We start from the raw sequence: 18037 nt of genomic DNA, 5'->3' as shown, positions 1-18037 counted from the left end.
ACATTATTTTCAAGAATAACTTCCAAAAGCAAACACAAAAGATCAATGTGTTTCAAATCATAACCACTGTGTTTTAACTAGTATTGTTTAACCATAATGATGCCATCACTATGGGCACATCATGTGCTAATAGCTACGCCAATATGGTATTGGCTCATTGGGAAGAACACTATGTTTTTGGTACTCATTACAATACTTCAGTTATATTTTTCAGAAGGTTTGTTGATGATGTCATACTTTTTTTGGAAGGGTGACAACCAACAGTTGTATGAGTTCTTGAATTATTTGAATAGTACCACCTCCTTTCTAAGGTTCACTTCTTCTTTATCTTTGGAAGAAGTAGATTTCTTGGATGTTAAGATTAATAAGGAAGCCACAGGTAATTTTACAGCTAGGCTCTTTAGAAAATCTTGTAGACAGAACACATTATTACAGCGTAATAGCATGCATCCGACACGTGTACAGGAATGCTTTGAAGGGACAAGGGATGAGGATGTCAAGATGGAATAATACTGAAGAAGGTTTTCTAGCTGATTTGGGTACACTTTAGAATAAATTCCTGACCAGAGGCTATAGTAATGTTAAAGTGGACACAATGACAAAAGAAGTCATGAATCTTAGGACGGGGAGGGCTAAGCCATACATTTCTGAAGATGATGACTATTTTGATAGGAGAACAAGTCCACAGAGAGGTGTACGTATTCCCTTGACCCTGTCATTTGCTAGTGACATTAAGCAGGTCAATGATGTTATCTATTCTAATTGGGGCATCCTAACCTCAGACTCTTGTATTAGAGACTTGATAGGTGAGAAACCCCTTATTAGTTATAAAAATAAAAAATCTTTGAAACAATGTCTCTGTTATAGAGACAGTTACAATGAGTTCCCCCGATCACATTCTTTTACTGGGACTTGCCCCTGTGGCAGCTGTAGATAATTGTGTTCATATAGATGGTACTAATGAATTTATACATCCGGTCTCTGGACAAACTTTTTTCTTTAAAGTTAATGCTAATTGTAAGACCAGAAAACTGGTTTATTTATCTACCTGCAAAGATTGTAACAGTTACTATATAGGGAAAACTAATAGAATGCTCTTTGAGAGTATTTGTGAGCACCTTTATGCCATAAAAAAGTGTGATGCTACAAATGCTTTAGCTAAACATGTGTTAGAATCGGACTTGCAACATAGTTTTGTTTTTAAACTAATGGAGGTAGTGTTTAACAATCCCAGAGGTGATGATTTAAAGAATTATACTGAACAGAGAGAACTTCAGTGGATTTTGAGGTTTGGTGCTGAAAAGAAACCTGGCATCAATAACAGGGTTTCTTTAAGACCCATTCTAAAATCAAGGGATTTAGTTAAGTGATAATTTCTCATTTTAATAATTGATGACTGCTGTTTTACTATATAAATGTGTTTTGCTGTGATGTTTATTTGTCTGAAGGAAGCACTTTGGTGCAAAAGCATTCACCATTTGTTGTCAAGGTTTGTTTTTATTAAAAGAATTGTTCTGCAGCTTTGTCTTCTGGGATTCCTTCTACTTTTTACTTGACCATATGAATTGTGCTTATGCAAAAACACTCTAACCGCCTCCACTCCCTCTAAATTAGGAATCACAGTGAATAATGTAGTGACATCCAAAGTAGCCAACAAGCAGTTTGATATATCATGGGAAGAATTATAATCATATAAATCAGTGAGAAAGTGTTGAGTGTCCCTCAAGATAGTACTAACTGTATTAACAACTGGTCTTAAGTGGCATTCAACAAAAATAGAAAATGGCTCGGTAAGCCAGCGACTACCTGAAACTATAGGTTGCAATGGTGGATTTGCGGCATCCTTGTGTATTTTAGGTATGCCATATATTATTGGTATTAACGGACATTCAACAGAGAAATATTCATACATTTCTTCATCTATAAGCCTGTTCATCAACAGATCATATAATTCATCATTAAAAAACCTTGTCATCCTCTCCATAGAACCTTTTTGTCATTTTAATATAAACTGTAGCATCAGGTAACATACAATCCATCTTTCCATCATATACAACTTTGTCAAAAATGACAATCCCTCCACTCATCAGCTGGATGTAACTGTATGTTCGGGTTGTCTTTTAATGTATTCAAGGCCTCCTGTTGTGTGACAGTCAAATTAACAAACTTATTCCTTATGTTGTCTTGTTTAACACTGAATAAGTCTCGTTCACACTTGTTTAAAAACAGTTCCACTGATGCAGAAAACTGTGGACAAAAAGCACTAGGCTTTCTGTATGAATGAATACTCTTGTCGTCACTATCCTTAAATATTTGCCTTAACATAACATTCCTGGCAAACAGTCTAATTTGTAACATTACTTGTATAAAATCTGCCTTCTTTGCTGTATGAAAGACAACCCTAAATTGCGTACACTGACCTGTGCTGGCGTCAATTGAAGCGATGACAAATTATAAACTAAATTAATGTCCTCGTTTGTTTCCATATCGACTTCTTTGCTGAGCCCCTCTCGAATGACTGCTTCCTCTTTCCTTTGTCATTTCTTAAGTCCATTTCTTTTATCGGGACTGGTAACTTTGGAAAAGGGTTGACACTATGGTTAGATGGTGATAGTGTCTTCTTTCTCGCTCCTAATCTCTCGGCCTCATTGGACCTAGAAATAGCTTCTGAACCCAGGAACGTCGACGGTCTTATGTCAGGCTGTAATCCCTCTTGATTACAAGTGGGTGGAGCCACAATGGTCTCTTGTGCATTGGAGGATGTCTTTTCTCCAGTTGTACTATTAGTTGTATTCGCTGCATTAAAACTTCGAGGCCATACAAATATATGCCCTTTGACAAAATCATTAAAGTCACGATTCAGCTTTTTACTTTTCAAAGTCGTCAGCTTATTTTCACACACTGACACATTCGTGAGAATTTCTTCCAGTTTAACCTTGTATGCATCAGCTCTCGACCTGGTATTAAATTCTTTTAGCAGATCATATATTTCATTAGAAAGATTTTCTTCCTCTGGTTTGACGAAAGTTATTAACAGTCGCATATAGCTGAAACTTAATTCCATGTTCAATTCTTGCCATTTCTGAAGTAACTCTGGAAAGCTGGAGCCATGTCTTGGCATTTTTAAGACCCGTAAGCCTCTAGGAATAATTTTGAAATGCAAACAGGCTTCCAGGTGTAAGCATTGCCATTGGTAACACTTCAAATTGTACAGTTTATTTTCAATGTCTCTTAACTTGCTGATAAAAAACTCTTTCTCTGGTACACCAATCATTTTCACAGATGCGGACTCAGCCAAATTCAAAGAAAAAAGTGGATTTTCATTGAACCGCATAAGCCAATGTAGTCTACTCGTCAAGTCTTGCTTCCTGGCAATCTCTGGTACATAATCCAGTTCCAAGTCTAGCCCTTTGGCCAGCTCTGCTACGACACCCATAAAACAAATTTCCAGCAAAAGTAGAATAGTGCTGCAGCAGTAAAGCTTCTGGAATAAAAACTTTGTAAAGTACAAAGTAAATCAAATAGCTATAAAACCAGGACCAAACACGGATTCAGGTAAAAACAAATTATTTAATGGAGGTAAACGCTTTCATGCCTTACAGGCACTTCATCAGACAAATAACAACAGTAATAACTCTAAATTTATAACAAGTCTAATCAATTAGCACAATCAATTAATGACATAACTTCCTTTCCTTTAGGATTGACTTTAAAGGCACATAGCCATTCAGTCCCGGAGGTTTATGTGCCTGCAATAATAAAATCCATCTAGTTTCACATTTCTCAATAATATTATTAGCATCCCCTCCCCTTTTGTTGATTACAGCATTCTGAAAAACTAAAAACCTAAAAGAATGTTCCTTATGTACTTGGATGTGCCTATATAATGGACTAGTAATGTCTTTGTTTCTGATATAACCTATATGTTCCAATATCCTCTCTTTTAAACTCGTCCTAGTCTTGCCTACATAAAAACTACCACATAAAATGCAATAAGCAAGATAAACCAGATGCCTGCTACAGCAATTTGAATAAAGCCTAGGAGTAAACACATTCTAAAACAGGATGTTTAAACATCTTTGTACTAGAAATAAAAGGACATTTACATTTCCTACAAGCAAAAGTGCCATGTTTAGAAGACTGTAGTCCTTTATTCTTGATGTTATTGATGTTGATTTTGCTAATTGATTAGACTTGTTATATATTTAGAGTTGTTACTGTTATTTGTCTGATGCAGTGCCTGTATAGCATGAAAGCACTTACCTCCATTAAATAATTTGTTTTTACCTGAAGCCATGTTTGGTCCTGGTTTTATAGCTATTTGATTTACTTTGTACTTTACAAAGTTTTTATTCCAGGAGCTTTACTGCTGCAGCACTATTCTACATTTGCTGGAAATTTTTTCTGGTATCATTCTAAGGGGATCCAGTTCCTGTCCACCAGAGATGACATGGCTGATAGACCACTCTGCTTTGCCAGAGATGGTCTTCACTGTCTTCATCAAAGATAAATACACGTCTAAACTGGTTAGATAGGAAGATTCCATGGAGTTACAACAAGTTCAGCTAACTGTGGGTAAGACCCAACTTAGTCATCATTAGCTATAAGCCCCCTTCAGTGAATTATGATACCTACACCTCTTATTTGTACCTACTTGAGTCAATCAAATTACAACCAAACACTCTAGTCATGTGTGATTTTAACTATCCCTCCATTGACTGGGAAACTTATGCGAGTACCAACATGCTCGCACAAAGGTTCCTGGACTTTAACACTAATACCCTGGAGCAAATAGTATGCAACCCCGCAAGGGGCTCAGATATTCTTGACCTGGTCCTCACCAACATGGGTGACCATTGCACCACCACAAGTATAGGACCCTCACTAGTTAAATTTGATCACAAATCAGTCACATTTGAAGTAGCGATAACAACTGACCCCTCTTAGGTAAAATCAGGATAAAAATTCTACCAAAGTTAATTATACCCTCCTAAGGGATGGCATAAATAATTTTCAAGCTTCTGTTCCCAAAGATAGCATTGACAACTATATTAAGGTATACACAAATGCCCTGTACAGTCACTTGTACAAATGCATTGACACTGCTGTACCTGATAGGATCAAAACAAGATCCTCAAGAAGAAACAAGCTACCCTGTTAGACATCTAGAATTAATAAGGTATACGACAAGAGGAAAAAGTTGCTGTCTGAGAGTAAAAAAAGAAATGTCCCAGCAGTGGAAGAACACCCTCCTGTGCTTGAACAAACAAATAAGACAACTTGTAAAATCATCTAAGGGCAACTTTGAAAAAAAAAAATAGCAACCATAGCTAAGGATAACCGTAAGGCATTCTTCTGCTATGTCTGTAACATAAAAGGTAGGACCCAGATGTGTGCTGAACTAGCTGTGGATGGCATCACACACACTGATCCTGCAAAAATAGCTAACCTATTAACTGACAGGTTTGGTGAAAATTTCACCACCCTGTCCCCTCCAAACATTACACTAAGCATTCCCTCTACATCTCCCCCACCTTGCATCCCCAAAGAACAAGTCATTAATGCTGTTTCCAAGGCCAAAAACACAGCTTCTGTGGGACCAGATGGCATCCCTGGTTGCATTTTATATGGTCTAAAACATGAGTTAGCTACTCCATTAGGTACTGTCTTCAACCACAGCCCGAATACTGGTTTTGTCCCTGCTGAATAGAAAATAGCAACCTGTCATCCCCCTTCATAAAGGGGTTAGCAACAGACCCTGGAAACTCCAGACCCATCTGTAAGGCCATGGAACAAATCATCATGGACCTTGTAAATAAACATGTAGGTGATCTCCAAACCCTTGATCCGGTGCAGTTTTGCTTGGTCAAAGGCAGGTTATGCCTGTTAAACTTGGTGGACTTCTTCAAAAACATCACCAGAGCCATAGATGAAGGCATATCAGTGATAACAGCCTACTTTACTTAGCCAAGACCTTCAACACAATCCCACATTCGGGCATCATTGATAAACTCTCTCAGTTGAATATCAATCCTTATGTCGTCATGTGAGCTGCTAAAAGGCTCAGTGACAGGTCACACTCAGTCAAAGTTGGGGACTTTACCTCAACCAGCAGACCTGTCACCAGTGGGGTTCCACAGGGGTCACTCTGGGCCCCGTGTTGTTTGGAATATACTTCTCAGAAGTTCAGGCCAAGACAGAGGGGGCTGTGGCTATTAAGTTTGCTGGTGACAGCAAATTGGGTGCAATCATTAAATCCCCAAACAATGTCAGTATACTTCAGGAGGGACTTACACAAAGAAATGATTGGTGCCAAAGCCATGGACTCAAACTCAGAGCTAAAAATGCATTATCATCCCCTTTGGTAAAAACCATATCCATGCAGACTATCATATAATTAATAATACCCTAAGTAACAACTCAGCCTAAACTTTGACCAGCATTTGCTGTGGTAAGGAAAGCATTCTACGTTGCACACCTCATTAGCAAAGGCATTGCCTCAACAGCGAATGAGGTCATAACTCACCTGTACTCGACCGTCATCATGCCAGTAATTGAGTACAGTGCTTGCTTTGGTATGTACCTTACCACACCTGCAGCAACGTGAGAGAACTCTGAGATTTTTAACCTAGAAAATTCCGGGCTTCCAGCACGTCATGCATTGACAAACTGAAGTCACTGTCACTGTACTCTGAAGAGTACAGACTACTTACAGGAGTCTTGTGCCTGGCCTAGAGCAATCTCAAACCTAATGAAAATGCTGCACATCTGCAGTCAAATGGGACAAGGGTCACCCGCTCCAGGGACCTTTGCCTGCCCTGCGACATAAATAGGACCTGCTGCGGAGACAGATATTTCTCTCAGAGGTTGCCACTCCTCTGGAATAGGCTACCATTTCACATCAAACAGAGCCCCTCTATGACCCTGTTTAAGCATAGCCTGGATGACTAGATGGGAAATTGTAAATTCCTACTGGGGATTTCACCTTTGACCCTCCTAGATATGGGCAGTTGTTGCTAAGATCTTGAGTTTTGGCAAGATTCTTTATATTGGGTTTCTCTAGTATTATAGTGGATCCACATGGCTAGACCTATAAACCTATGAACCTATACAAAGTACAAGCAGAATGCTATAATTCATAGTGGAAAGGGATGATGATGAAATGGGGGAAGCCCAAGAAAAAAGAGAGACTAACACTTTCTATATTATCTTTAAATGTGAATGTTCTCGCAGGTATATACAAAAAAGAAAGAGTACGGAACTATATTAAAAAATGCAGAGTGCAAATAGCTATGCTATAGGCGAGACAATTTGGAAAGATTTGAGCATTTGAGTTTGATAAAGATAGGATTTCAGGTGGTTATTCAACTAATTATCTGTGACAGAGAAAAAGGGAGTACTTATACTAATTGATTAATTGCTAGAGGAACTCCAATAATGATAGTAGGGGAAAAAAGGTAATGGTTGCTTTGTAATAGTAAGGGGCTACTGGCAAGGGAGTATTGTGCTGGCATGTATTTATATTCCACCTAAAACTGCTACAATGGAATGTAAGAAAATTCTGGGAGAAATAATTAGCTTTCAGCAGGGAAAACTACTTATAGGTGGGGACTGGAATTTGATTTGCATCAGTGAGGATGTATCTGGGAGCCTAGAAGAAAAAATTTAACAAAAAAGGGTAGATTTCTGAAGAAAGTTAGGAAAATAGTTGGTATGGAAAATGTGAATTCAGTAGTAGGAGCTCGGAGAGAATTTACATATTATTCCCCTGGGTACAAAAACTGGGCTACAGTAGACAGAAATTGTTTTTCACAGGAGCATATGCATGCAGTTGAAGGCTTTGATGTGCATTCAGTAACATTCAGTAAGAATTAAATACCGCAAGGTTAGAGATAGATGAAGGTCAGTTACAGGACAGGAATAGATGTGATGAAAATGGGTGATGTATAACCAATCTACACGAAAGTCTCCATGAATAGATGGCATTGCTGTGGACATGTGGAAGATGTGAGGGAAGAGAGTAATAAAGGTTAAAAGGTTTCGTTTAACAGTATCTTAAAAGGAGGAGAAACATTAATATCCTGGAAGAAAGCTGTGGTGTCTGTAATATCTAAAGATGGTTAAGACCCATCAGACCCAGGTTCATATAGGCCCATTTTGATTCTAAACCAAGTTTTTATGCCTATAGTAGCTAAATGAATGGCAAACATGATGCCAAAATTGATAAATAATGGATTAATGTGATTTTGTGGAGGGTAGGAAAACATTTGACAACATTAATAGAACAATGAGTAGACAAGTGGAAACATTTGCTTACCCTGATAAAATAATAAGGTTAAGTAGGAGGATATATAGGGGATTGGAGGCGAAAATTAAAGTGGGAGGGGGTTCCTCTCAGATAAGTTGCATTTGAGCAGAGAGGAACCGGGCAGGGGTGTCCTTTCTCCCTTTTGTTGTTTGCATTATATTTAAGACCATTGACAAAGAAAAAAGGGACTCAGAAATTTAAGGATATAATTGGTATGTTAATCAAGAAAAGTTTGCTTTACTTGCAGATGATGATATTTTTGTACCCTTGAAAACCAGAAAAGTATATCTCAGTGTTATGGAACATTCTGCAACAGTTTCAAGGTACAAAATTAATGAAGATAAAACAAAGGCAATAGCTGTAAACTGTATACCCACACACACAAATTTGTTCAGCAATGCCCATATTTATGTGGACATGATAAAATGAAGTACTTAGGGGCATGGATTAAAAAGGCTTCTGTTATGGCAGGTAAGGATATGTGTTAAGAGTCTATCAAAAGATGATACAAAAAGTGAGAAACTGGAAGCTCTGTTTTATGGATCTGGATAGCAAGATACAAGCTGCGAAAATGTTTTAGTCCTTTTTATGCACAGGACAGGCATGTTTTTATTAAGCAGAGGCGAAGTTGTGGATAGCAATGAATAAGAGGGGGCAAGAGAGACTCCCCATACTCTGGAATAGACTGCCCATACATATCAAGCAGAGCGCCTCATTGGCCCTCTTCAAAAGGAACCTTGATGATTGGATGGGAGATAGGAAATTCACCCCGGGGATCATGTCAGTTGCCCTGCTAAGCAGGGGCCCGGAGAAGTAAATATTGTGGGAAGAAATATCCAGGGAATTGTTATGGCTAGGCTTGCATAGCCCCTAGGGCCGATAGCCTAGTACCAACCTATGAGTCAAGTGGGGTAAGTTGATCCTTCCAGTAGAACAAGGTGGTTTGGGATTACCTGATTTGAAGGGGTATTTCAGAGCTACACAGTTAAAGTTCCTATACGTAGTAGAAGCAGAAAGCTGTCAGAGTAGAAAGGGATGATGATGATGATGAAGAAGGGGGGAGCTCAAGAAATAAGGAGAGACTAGGATTTTGGATGCAGATCCTTATGAAGAGTAAAAGTAGTCGTACAGAATATTACATTTCTAAAGTAGCAGAAGGTATTCTAAGACCTAAGCCAACACAGGAATGAAGAAAGGAGATTCTGCCAATAGAGATGATTGCAATTAGGGGTACCAACAATAGGCAAGATGGAGCTGGAATTTACTGGACAAAACTGGCAGGGGAACTAAGGTACTGGGAGCAAATAATTAAAGATGGAAAGGTAATAGAATGGGAAGAGGCCAGTAATATATTTGGACTACAGGCTAGAGATTTCCTTCCCTATTAAGGACTGATATCAGGGTATAAACAAAGAGAAAGGAATAGGGGATCCTAAGTGAAAGACCAGCAGTGCCAGAATTTTAAGTATAATCTAGAACCAGAAGGTGCTGTTAAAATGAGGGATAATTAGGCAATATGAAATATGGTATGATAATTATAAGAATCAATCAAAGGAGGTTAGAAAGGATTGGGAAGAGAGATTGGATAAACAATTATCAAAGAAACAATGGGAGGATATATGTATGGCTCCCAAGTATGCAACAAAGTCTAGAGGATTTAGAATTTTTGCTTGGTAGTGTTTGCATGGGTGTTATTCTACCCCAAGTAGAGTCCATGGAATTGTTTCTTAAATTACAAATGATGAAGGTGTGATGTGGAAGAAAGAGGTAATTGGGAGCATATTTTACGGGAGTGTAATGAGCTGGCAGACTTTAAAAATTCCTAGCAGACTACTGTGTCAGAAATACTGGATGAGCAAATTGGTGTAACTAAGGAAATTATTTTTTTTGTGGGGGGGGGGGGGGGGTTGTGATGCAGAATTGGAATTTCATAGATATAGTTAGGCCTTGTTGAGTTTAATTCCGGTGCTGCCAAAAAAAGCAATTATTAGAAAATGGAAATCAAAGTCTAAACTGCAATAAAAGAACAAAGTTATAAGAGCCATTAGTCAAAGTCTAAAACAGCTATACTAGAAGTAGCGACTATAGTAACTGATAAAAGAACTGGAAGTGAAATATTTAGAAAGGGGTAGGAGCAAATTACATAGAAAAAATGGGAATTGTGTGAACAGTACATGCAAAATAAGTCTTGATGGAGGAATAAGGTTTAAGGGAATGCAGGAATTGAATGAGCTATGTAATGTTCAGTTGACAGTGACTGTATAGAAACTTATATGTGATATATAATGTTTGCAAATAAAAATATGTCAATATGGTTTGTTTTCATTTATATAAATATATGATTGCCTATGTCATAAGTGATAATTCAGTAAAGATGTTTCTTGTTAAAAAAAAATACAGTTAAGTATCTGATTGATCAGTACCTACCATGTGCTTCAGTGAATAGGGGAGATCCCCTTTTGAGTGAAATGTAGATTTAATTGTATAAAAGAAAGTGAAACAAGTGTTATGTGGATGTTACATGACTAATGGCTCTTATAACTTTGTTCTTCTATTGCAGTTGTGTCGGCAGAGGTGGAAATGACTGCTTATGCACTGCTTACTTACACATACCTTGGAGATGTGGCCATTGCCCTTCCTGTTGTTAAATGGTTATCACAGCAGAGAAATGCCCTTGGTGGATTTTCGTCTACACAGGTAAATGCACTGTTTCTTGACTTTTGCATATATCATCATATGTATACAGAGTTATAGTGCAATGTCGATTCCTTCCCTGCCTTAATAAATATCTGTCTTGTCTCTGTTAGAGAAATACTGTTACAGGGAAGAGTGTAGGAGTGGAAAACAGAAGTAGCCCCCAATACATTAGACCCATTTATGAAGGAAAATAAACTACAACTGGAAAGATGGCTTATATATGGGGATGTTTTGGGGAACACTATAGTATTGTACACAGTTTATTACACATACTGACTCTATAGCAAATAGAGACAGACAGAAATTAATCTTTTTGGGTTTGAGGTTCTGAGAAAGCAATCTAATAAACTAAAGCTAGTAGAGTGTAACAGGAGCCAGATCCCAGCATTGGGGTATAATGGATATGGGATGGAATAAATGATTCTCTACCATGCAGAAAGCTAGTGGCTACTGCCAACACTCTTCTGAGAGCCAAGGATTTATATAGGTTGAGCAGATATAGGCTGAATGGAGATTATGAACTGTTGTGCCAGATTACGCATGAGATGTGTACCAGCATATAGTGTTTACTCGAGTGTGCTACCATTTCTTGTAAGCACAATTTTTTTCGATGGCAATATCTGTTGACATATTTTGTAAACCTTCAGGGGTAACCAGAAACTTTACAGATGCTTCTTCAAGGTGTTGTAGTTGTCAGGAGGAGATAGAGGACTGGACGCATGGATTCTGGGCATATGTTAAATTAGATTCACTCAAAAGAGGTTTTCAGGTAATCATTTATATACTATGGGGTCCCTCGATAACTTTATCACCACAGTTATACATTTGTAAATTTGACCCAGTAGGTGACTGGGCCCATGTAAAACACGCTATATGTATTTTTATAGATGATTAAAAAACAGTTACATTTGGAAGTCAAAGGATTCACTTATGACAAATACATTCACACGTTCATTAAGTCTCCTCTAATGAAGGAGACAAGTTTGCTGAAAAACAAATCAGACCTGGGAAATGCTGTCTCAGATAGTTTCCTTGCTGATTAAGTCTTCTTACCTGTGCCCCCTGCCTTATGTTATCCTGTTTGGTGTTTTTTTTTTTTTAATCACTAATCGTTTCATATGAGCTAGTGGTTTGTTGTAGCTTTTTCGTCTAGAGTTACATTGAGCCATGAGCATTTTGTGTGTGTGTGTGTGTGTGTGTGTGTGTGTGTGTGTGTGTGTGTGTGTGTGTGTAAGATAGATAAAACTGCTATGCCAGCTGGATAATACCCAGTGAAACATATAAATGTAAAGCTTTGATGTGAAGTTGTCCTACCTCGCCTTCATTCTTAACTTGGGGGTTCGGAGCTGATCCTCAGCTCCAACTTGGCCATTATTTTACAAGCTCGAGATCTTCAACTAGCTCGCGGCTAATCCCCTATCCTATGATGCCTTAGCGTGCTCCTCAGATCTTGTTTGCCATGGAAATGGATTGAGCATTGTTTGACTAGCTCAGGCTAAGCGACAAACTTTTTCTTATTTTTAGTCGTTAAAAGCTCTTGTTATTAGTATCACTATTGACAATTCTTTTGTATTATTCCTTAGCATGTAGTTCATAGTTTTTCTAGTTAAAAATTTAAAGAATAGAATCCATTGAACTCTGTATAGGCCTTTTGTTTTTGGGCCTACCCTTACCATATCCCGCTGCGTAGTTCTTTGAGTAGAAAATTTTTAATTGAGTGTTTTTTGACAGTGTGTTTTTGGCTGTATGCCTTTTAAGTATTATTCTAGGTATTTCAAGTGTGCAGTGTTTAGCAGTGTAAAGTGTATAATTGTCGTTAATAGCTCTTCATCTGACAAGACTAAATCCTCCAAAAGATCTTCTACTTCGGAGGAGTTGGATCCGGCTAAAAAGACACCTAGAATGTGTCAGACAGTAACTAAAGAGATCGGACCTGAGAGATCCACAACCTCTGCTCCAATGGTTTTGGAGATGTTGGTTTTACTAGTATGGAGCCGGTCCCCTGCATTGGAGCTGGTATATCCTACATTGCGATCACCACTACTGCAAATGTCAGCTTCTCCAGCCTCATCATCCAGATCCTCTAGGAGCGTCTCCGACTTTGATGTGGGTCGTGTGATGCAGAGACTGCCGAGGACACCATTGCTGGCCAAACTTTTATCAGAACTGACTTTCATGGCCTCAGAACTGACTGTACCTACCCCTTCTACCTCAGTTCCTCCTCCTCCAACCGACCCACGGTTTTGGAGCCAGAATGGGTGGGACCGATGGTGATGGGATTGTTGGAACCGAGACCTGCTTCAGGATCTCCAGCTCCGACTACCTCGGTGCCATCCGAGGAGTCTAGGAGCTGACACTCACTGGTCGGTTCCTTGGGGATGAGTGGAGCCTACCTTTTGTCAGATCCAACCCTCCCTCTCTGAGCTTCGGCTCATATGAGCTCAGCTATCTCTGCCTTGGAGCCTACTGCTGTGGTGCCTCTCGGTTCCTTGGAGCCGGGCACTCCGGCTATGAGGAGAGCCCTGTCCTCAGAGACAGCCTTACCTTCGTTTACTCCAATTCCATCCTTTAGAGCACCGGTGTCTGTCTCAGCAAAACCAACTCCACAAAAATGTAGAGATCCAGAACTTCAGAAAACCCCAGTGGCTGGACCCTTATCTTCTGAGACCTTTCCAGAACATCCTTCTGAAGATGGTCCTCGAAATAAAACTTGCATGAGGAAGCATTTGGACTCCCCACAGGAGTCAATTACATCTGACACAGACCTTGATGAATCAGAAGGGTCCCCACGGTCACCCTCAGAGGATGTCTCCTTTGGAGACATCCTAAAACAGAGAGGCAGCTGGAAGCCCATCAACCCTACTGACGAGGAATTCATGTACCTGAAAGCTTTTGGATGTCGACCCTCCTCCTCCTGGGTGTCTCAGCCTTTCGACGAGCTCATGGAATTAGTTTGTCGAAAGGCATTGGGAGTCTCCAGACAGTGGAATCCATCCCTAGGAGGCCTAATAAATTTATCACCAGCCCAGAAGGCAAAGCTTTTTTAACAAAAGGTGTTCCAGTAGATGTTATGGTGGTGGCGGCGGCCACTAAAAAAGAGTTATTGGAAACATCCTCATCTGTTCATCCTCATAATAAAGATTTGCGCACAATGGACAGATAAGGAAAGCGCATGTTTTCTTCAGTGGCCTTTACTCTCAGGTCCCTGAACTATTTAACCCACTTTACTAAGTTAGAGAGATCAAATAAAAGAGCTAGGAGGTTCTCTCCAAGGTTCAGTAGCTGAGGGGATATTGGAGAAAGTATCATCGCAGCTCTCCACCCTTAATTCCCTGGTGAACTCATCCATGTGGCTAATCTCTTATGCAGCCGATGGAGCGAGTAGGTCAGCGTGTTCCGGAATCTCCCTTAGGAGACACTTTTGGATGTGCCTGTGTAACTTCTCGGAACCCTGCAAGTCATCCTTTATAAGCACCCCCCTTTGATGGCTCATCTCTTTTTGGGCCTAAAGTAAAAGAGACTTTATAGGTTCATAGGTTGATACTAGGCTATCTGCCCTAGAGCATTTATAAGCCTAGCCAGAGTGTGTTTGGCTTTCGCCACCCTTTTAGTTTAGTTGACTGTGCCTCTGTATAGTAGGTCACAGAAGGTAGCCCTTTTAAGGTTAGTTTACTGTACCTCTGTCTAGCAGGGACACAGAAGAGATCCCAGGGGAAAACTTACGATCTCCCATCCACTCGTCAAGATTTCTCTTGAAGAGGGTCAGTGAGGGGCTCTACCTAACATGGATTGGGATTTTGTTCCAGAGTGAAGGGAGCCTCTGGGATATGAATCTGTCCCTCCAGCATGTCCTATTTATTTCTGTGCTGAGGTTCAAGTCCCTGGAGCGTGTAGCTCTAAGGGATTTGGATTTCCTGAGGTGGAGCATGTCCATTAATTCTGGGTTGGACATGGCTTTATACGTCAGACACAGATTGCCTCTGAGTAGGCGGTATGCAGCTGAGTAGAGCTGGAGTTTCTTTATCCAAACTGCATAGGGCATCTGTTTGAGTCCCCTGATCCTCTTGGTGGGGTACTTTTGGGGTCTTAACAGTTGCTGCAGGTGTCGGGTAAGGTACATCCCAAATGGGGCATTGTATTCAATGATGGGCCTGATAAGTGATGAGTAGAGGGGCACAATGACCTCTCTTGATCTAGATGTGACCCCTTTCGTGATAAGGTGGGCTATATAGAAGGTCTTTCTAACCACTTTGGCAATGTGATTGTCAGAGGAGAGATTACTATCTACTTGGGTCCCCAGGTCCCAAATTACTTCTTCCGTACTTAATGGATTACCACCTATGTGGTAATTTGTGGGCACTTTGTTTTTCCCAGAGGGGATGACTATGCACTTCTTGGCATTTAGCTTTAGGCCATGGCTCTGGCACCAGTTATCCGTCTCTGTGAGAACCTTTTGGAGGATGCTTGTGTCAGCTGGAGAGTCGATTATGGCACCCAGTTTGCAGTCATCTGCGAATTTGGTCAGCCATAGTCCACCCGTTTTAGCCTGTACCTCAGAGAAATATATACCGAACAAGAGAGGTCCCAGGACTGAGCCTTGTGAGACACCACTAGTAACTGGTTTAGAGTCTGACATGGCACCTGCAATTCTGACCATGTGTGTTCTATCCCTGAGCCAGTTTGCAACCCATCTTGTGACATAGGGGTTGATATTTAAGCTGGTGAGCTTATTTATGATGCCCGAGTGGGGTATTGTGTTGAAGGCTTCTGCGAGGTCCAGGTAGGCTGTGTGGACTACCTTCCCATCATCTATGGCTTTGGTAACTGTTTCAAAGAAGTTGACCAGATTCAGGAGGCAAGATCTGCCCTTAACAAAGATGAATTGGGTAGAATCCAGTGTCTGGAGGTTCTCAATGTCTTTGTTTATGATTTCCAAGATGATACGCTCCATAGCTTTGCAGACCAGGCTAGTCAGGCTTATAGGGCGATAGTTTCTGGGGTCCGTTGTGGCACCACCTTTGTGGAGCTTGGACCACTGTTGCTGTACGCCATTCCTTGGGTACATATCCTGTAGTAAGGCTGAAATTGAACAGTAACTTTATGTGAGGGTTTAGTTCTTCTTGGAGCTCATGTAAGATGCAGCCCGGGACACCGTCTGGTCCCATTGATGCTGTGTTTTTTGCTTTGGAGAGGGCAGCTCTCACCTGTGCATCTGTGATCTCAGGGAGGCTACACTCTGTTGGGATAGACATTTGCTCTTTTGGGGGGGGGAAGAAGTTTGCACTGAACCTTTCTGCCAGGATGTTGGCAATGTCTGTGGGTTCAGTGTATTTTTTTGTCATTTTGCAGTAACTCAGAGCATATCTGGGAGTTACCTCCCAGGTTCCTGACATAGCTAAAGAAGGCCTTGTGATTATCTTTAGTGTCTTGTGCAATTTTTCTTTCGAAGCTGGCCTTAGATGATTTTATGAGGGATCGTAGTTTCTTGCTAGTAGTAAATCAGAGATGCCTTCCCTTTTTGGGATTTTGTTCTGTCATGTAGTAGCTTCCTCCTTCTGTTGTATAGCTTATTTATGGCTGGGGTCCACCAGACAGGTCTCCTCCTGCCTTTGCAGGAGTGAGTCTTGGTTTTGTTTGGGATAGCATGATCCATGCATTCTTGCAGGTGTCCATAGAATGCTTTTGTAAAGGATTCTGCATTTTGGGCCATATTTTCCACTGGCCCGGGGGCTTTGAAGGATTCCACCTCGGTTTTGAGAAGTGTGAAGTTTGCTTTTGAGAAGTTCTTCACCGTGGTTTCCTTGGCTGGGGGTGGGGATGGGATATGGATGTCCACTGGGATTAATTTATGGTCTGATCTTACCAGTGAGGGGTATACCTCTGATGTGGAACATAGAGACCCCATGTTGGTGATGACCAGGTCCAATATGTTTTCCCCTCTTGAGGGAGTGGTGACCAGTTGTTCCATAGCATTTGAGTTTATAAATTCTAGGAACCGTTGGGCGAGGGTGTTGGGGCTTGAGTAGTTCTCCCAACCAATGTTTGGGTATTTGAAGTCACCCAATATAATGGTGTTTGGAGAGACCTTCATATTCTCCAGTGTTCTCAGGAAATCCGAGTGGGGTTCTTGTGTTTGGGTGGGTGGTCTGTAGCAGGCTACAAACTGAAAGGCAGTTTTGCCCACTGTAAGTTGCACATGGATGGTCTCCGATGATTCGTGCAGTGCCACTAACCTGGAGGTGTGGGTATCTTTGATGAATATGGATACTCCCCCTCCTTTTGTGGTTCGGTCTGAGTTTTGAGGCCGAGAAGCATGGTATGAAGTATAACCTGTTAGTGCTGGGGTGCTCTTGGGAGCCTTGAACCAGGTTTCTATTACTGCACAGATATCGATATTCTCCATACTGAGGAGAGTCTCAAGTGCGTGCATCTTGAGGTTTAGACTTCTGGTGTTGAGCAGCATTACCCTTAGTTTTTTTTTCTTTGTGTTGTCTATGGAGGTGGGTTTGTCTTTTGAGCCTTGCCTAAAAAAGGCACTATGGGGGTGGCAAGAGCCTTTGCCAGTATTCGAAAACCCAAGGGTGACAGGTGCAAGCGATCCCTAGCGAAGCGACGTAGCTTGTCGAGCATGTTATCCCAGGCTGACAGAGACTGGATCCCCTTTGAATGACACCAATACTTTAGCCAATTGTTAAAATTGATCATTTTGTCTTTATACTGTGGCATCATTCTTTGTGAGGGCAAGATGCTACTCAAGGTCAGGGTCATATCGGCCTGGGCTACATGATCAGAGAGCTCCTCTATGTCTCTTTTTATGTAGTCCAGGGAGGTACGTCTCAGGTCATTCACACCAGCATGGACAATGATGGAGTCATATTTGTACTTGCTTTGGAGTGACCTAAGTGCTTGTGTTATGTGGCGGATCCTGGCACCCGACAGGCAACTTACAGTGACTTTCTCCTTGTTCAGTCTGGTGAGTGGGACGTCAGTGTGTCTGACAATAGAGTCACCTATTACAAGTGTATTAGTTGT

General features: G+C 40.7%; 1 protein-coding gene across 1 annotated transcript in view; it reads left to right on the top strand.

Annotated features, from left to right (window-relative positions):
* The window catches only part of CPAMD8 (C3 and PZP like alpha-2-macroglobulin domain containing 8), a 7231600-nt gene that overhangs the window by 5417774 nt on the left and 1795789 nt on the right, over positions 1-18037 (top strand). The window contains exon 29 of the mRNA XM_044054766.1: positions 10869-11005. Coding sequence (XP_043910701.1) covers positions 10869-11005 — 137 coding nt within the window. The remainder of the gene's footprint in view (positions 1-10868; positions 11006-18037) is intronic.

This window comes from Protopterus annectens, chromosome 13.part0 (assembly GCF_019279795.1).
Source record: "Protopterus annectens isolate FY-2018-M chromosome 13.part0, PAN1.0, whole genome shotgun sequence".
NCBI classification, from domain to species: domain Eukaryota; kingdom Metazoa; phylum Chordata; order Ceratodontiformes; family Protopteridae; genus Protopterus; species Protopterus annectens.
This window is presented reverse-complemented; position numbering and strand designations above follow the sequence as displayed.